Source organism: Sciurus vulgaris, assembly GCF_902686455.1.
Source record: "Sciurus vulgaris genome assembly, chromosome: 11".
NCBI classification, from domain to species: Eukaryota; Metazoa; Chordata; class Mammalia; order Rodentia; family Sciuridae; genus Sciurus; species Sciurus vulgaris.
In genome coordinates this window covers 68,079,039-68,083,605 of record NC_136472.1, presented here as the reverse complement: position 1 = coordinate 68,083,605, position 4,567 = coordinate 68,079,039, and the positions used below count along the sequence as shown (strand labels likewise).

The 4,567-nt window shown below is 37.0% G+C and overlaps 1 protein-coding gene across 1 annotated transcript; it reads right to left on the bottom strand.

The window, feature by feature from the left end:
* Positions 1-2,577: 2,577 nt before the first annotated feature.
* On the bottom strand, positions 2,578-3,522 carry LOC306640497 (olfactory receptor 51V1-like; the record flags this gene model as incomplete). Its single annotated transcript, XM_079104780.1, has 1 exon — positions 2,578-3,522. The coding sequence occupies one exon, from the start codon at positions 3,520-3,522 to the stop codon at positions 2,578-2,580; it is 945 nt and encodes a 314-aa protein (XP_078960906.1).
* Between the last annotated feature and the right edge of the window lie 1,045 nt (positions 3,523-4,567).

The window sequence follows — 4,567 nt, the reverse complement described above, 5'->3', positions numbered from 1 at the left end:
AAAATAATTCTATTTTTTAACATTTTGAGAAACTGATTTACTGTTTTGTGATCCTGCTGAAACCTTTTGTATTTGAACCAACATTTTATGTTGGTTGAGATTTCTTTACAGACTCACTAACAGCATGATTCTCTCTACTTTTTGATGATCCTGGTAGATATGATTCTTGAGTTTTGATTCAATCCTCCTGAATGAGTAATGACTGCTGGTATATTTATTGTCTTATTTATTTAATTGGAAGAACTGCAATTCCTTTATCAGAGATATGATTTACAAATTTGTTATTCTTGTCTATAGCTTTGCTTTGCAATATCAAGGATTTTTTTGAAGTGCAAAATATCATAATTTTGAGTATAATTTACATTTTTGTGCTGTTGATCATGTTTTGATGGTGTACCTACTAATTGGATAAGAGAAGTCACAAAAATTTACTCCTATGTTTTCTTCAAAGTTTTATAGATATGTATTGGTGTGCTACTTAAATCCTAGCTACTTTGGAGATTGAGGGAGATGGATGGCTTGTTTAATGCCAGCCTGGACAATTTAGCAAGACCCTAATGCAATAGTTTAAAAAAGAGAAAACCAATAAAAAGATTTGGGATGTTGGTTGCTCAGTGGTAAAGTATTTGCATGCTTGTGAGTCCCTGAGTAAAATCTACAGTACAATCACTAATACCATCAAATACGTGTGTGGGTGTGTGTGTGTACATACTGATCTGTGTTTGTGTGTTTAGACCAATTAGCTTTTACTAGAATTCTGCAATCCATTCAGAGTACATTTTTGGATCCTGTATATGTGTTCAGGAACCTGGCATCATTTTACTTTTGGTAATAAGATGGCAAAATTTTCCATTACATGTTTATACAAAACAATTTTTGTTTTCCTTCAGTTTTATCAACTTCATTTCACAAATCAATAGCACATGAATGGATCACCTTACATCTCCAATGCCCATGCCCAATATCAAGAAGAGCTCATCATTAGCAAATGACAATCTTTGTAAAGGATGTATGTAGTAGGCTAGTAGGCATGGCACAAACTGGGTCTGCAAACATCTGACAAATTGTCCATCTGAAAGGCACTCTCTCATGCATTCCTGTCCTTGTCAGATTTAATTTCAATGATTAGTGATCCCTATACTGAATCTTAGTACTTGTATGGAAAGTCACCAGGAACTTTGTCTCCCTAGCACACTTCCATATTTTCAGTCTACCCAGATCCAGCTAGTCCATCTTAGCACTCATGAAATCGGAAATGACTCCCATGCATTCATATATTATACAACAAAACAGTTGACTATTTTATAATCTCTTTCCCCCCGCTTCCACATACTTCTCCCAAAGTTTCACCATTTAAATAAGCAAGGGAAAGATGAAAATTACAGTTTCCTCAAGATCCTGTTACCTGCAAACTGGTGGTTGGGCAAATTCCAGGGTTGGCTGAGACACGGAGGTTAGGTGATTGATTGGGGCTAAAGCATACCCACTCCTACTTTGCTCTTTTCTCCTCATCTCCTCTGTGCACACTTATCCATATCTGCTGAGTTCTCAGAGCTGCACGGATATATTTCTTTCTGTCCCCTTATGTGAAATACGGAAGAAAAGTAAGACAGAAGGAGCTATAATAAAATTTAAAGTAATATGAACAGACAGTAAAGCTGAGTCCCATCATGCAAACCTTTGTACCTCTATGTATTTAAACATCAATTTATGTTAAAAAATTAATATTAATATCACACTTGATGTAGAGCTTATATTAGGAACTTTTATTACTTGATAACAGTAACAATCTAGGTACTTTATTTTTTTAGTGGAAACTGGGTATTGAAATAATTAATGAAAATATGGCCTCAATTTAAACATTATCAAATGGTTATAATGGTTTTCAAATGGTTGTTATTATTAGCATGGTAATTTAAAGAAACGGAATATAAAACTCTTTTTCTCCAGGAAGGCAATTACTGGTATTTCATATCTTCAGATGAATTATTGCACCTATATAGAGTGGAGTGGCAGAGGTTGTTGGGATGATGAACATTGTGCCATCAAGACTATTTGCTCATTGTTTATTTCACTACTCCATTAAATATATAAAAAGTTCAGACTCCCTGTGGTGCTTTATCCATTGAAAAGTCATGCAAGTGAAATTGGTGTAGGGCACATGGATAAAGGTTAAATGTGTTGCTTGAAAAATAAAAATGAATAAAATAACAGTTGATCTTTTAGCGATTATTTGAAGGGATTTAGACACCAAAATTTTTCTTTTCCCTGATGGATATGTTAAAAAATACCATTACTCAGCAGTCCTTAACAACACATAGATTTCACTATCAAATCTACTTATATTAATATGATTCTAAGTACACATACATCGTGTGACTTATAAAATTGTTCTCCATATTTCATATGTCAATTTCACAGAATTATAATAGTCATGGAAAAGGTGGAGTAGTATTTGTCCATGTAAATCATCATTTAAGTGGAAGTTAGAAATCTATTTTGAACTACTTACTGAATCTCCACTTTTCTTAACTCTACTAGTTGACTTTTAAGCACATTCACATTGCATCTCAAGACTTAGACTGCTTTCAAGGAGAACAACCTCTGGACTCTCCTTCGTATCTGCTGGGTCTTGATACTATAGATAATGGGGTTCATCAAAGGTGGGAAAAGGATATAGACATTGCCCATGAGGATGTGAACCAGTGGAGAGAGGTGTTTCCCAAAGCGATGAACCATGGTCAGACCAATGATTGGGATGTAGAAAACCAAAACAGCACAGATGTGAGACACACAAGTCTGCAAGGACTTCATTCTCTCTTCCCGGGATGCAATGGCTAAAACCGTGTGCAAGATCATGATGTAGGAGATTATTATGAGCACAGCGTCCAACAGCAAGTTCATGATCACCAGAAATAGAGCATAAATACTGTTGAAGCGGATGTCTGAACAGGCCAATCGAAGTAAGTCTTGGTGCAGGCAGAAAGAGTGAGAGAGGACGTGAGGACGACAGTAACTTAAGAACTTCAGGCGGATGATGGCAGGAGAAATTAATGAAAAACTCCTACATAAAATTGCCACTCCGATTTTCATGATTTTGTCATTAGATAGGATGGAGGAGTAGCGTAGAGGGTTGCAAATGGCAATGTACCTGTCAAAGGCCATGGCCAGGAGGACAGAGGACTCCATGGAGGACAGACCATGGATGAAATAGGACTGGGCAATGCAGAAATCCAGGCTGATCTTTTGCATGAACCCCCACAGAACTCCCAGCACCGTGTGCACAGTGGACAGCCACATGCACAGGTCAGTGAATGCCAGCATGGCCAGGAAGTAGAACATGGGCTGGTGCAAGCTTGGCTCAGTTCGGATCACATGGAGGATCATGCAGTTTCCCAGGAACACCATGGCATAGATGGAGGAGAAAGGGATGGCGAGCCAGAGGGAGTAAACTTCTAGGCCAGGAACCCCAGTGAGAACAAATGTGGAACTATTGATGTGGGAGTCAGAGAGAGTGGACATGAGTTGAAGATGGAAAATCCTCCAAGAGGGCTATTTTAATTACACAGGTTTGTGATTCCTGAAGCTTTAGGGATGTTCATAAGCTTTCGGGAAAAAAATAAAACATTCAATTCCATAAGCAGCATTTTTGGGGAAGTGAATCATTGTTCTGTGCAGATAAGCATCTTGTGTACACATGGAAACTTTACAGTGGGAGTAATGAGTGTTCCAGGAACTTAGGGTCTTTTATGCAGTAACAGTAGAGTAAATTGGCACCTGGGATTTGGTGTGGAGGATGGACTTGTGGGAGCCTCTGTTCAATTGTAAAGAAGGTAATACATGCCCACAGGTGTCAGGAGGCACCATGGCTGGCTTCAACCTCAGGAGACAGCAATACACAGGCACTATTCTCATTGGCATCACAGCTGTACCCATGGCTTCCAAAGAAGCATCATAACATCCCTGTGGAAAGGGACTGATTAATGTATTCTAATTCTGCTGAACACAAATATTAGCCAAGATCCAGCAAACAAGTTAAATGTGAAATGTATTGCATTCCATGTTGGACCCTTCTCTTAAGTATTTACCTATTTAAAATTTACTTCATATTCTTCCAAATTTTCATTTTACTTTTTACTGTGTATGACATTTCTATATTTTCTGATTCACAATATTATTATATCTGATGTCTTTCATTAATAAGGAAGCGTAGTGGGCATGAATTTTATACTGGATGTTAATAAACAAATATTGTATGATTTCTGTGTTATCAATAACTGTGCTGTTTATAGTTAGAATAAAACTAGATATTTTAAGTATATCTCATTTTTATAAACCAGTATTAGAAAGTTATATTATATGGATCTAGCTTGTTTACATCAATAGCAGTACCCAATGATTTCCGAACTTTCTATTAAATACAATAAAATTTGATATTAGTGATTTTTTGTCTGTTTTGCTTTCTTTAGTTTTGTTTTTGGGTAGTTGGGATTGAACCCAGGCTTCCTCTACTAAGCTCCCAGAGGCTCACTTGCTTCAGACCTTGTTAAGTGCTGAGGTTTTCTTC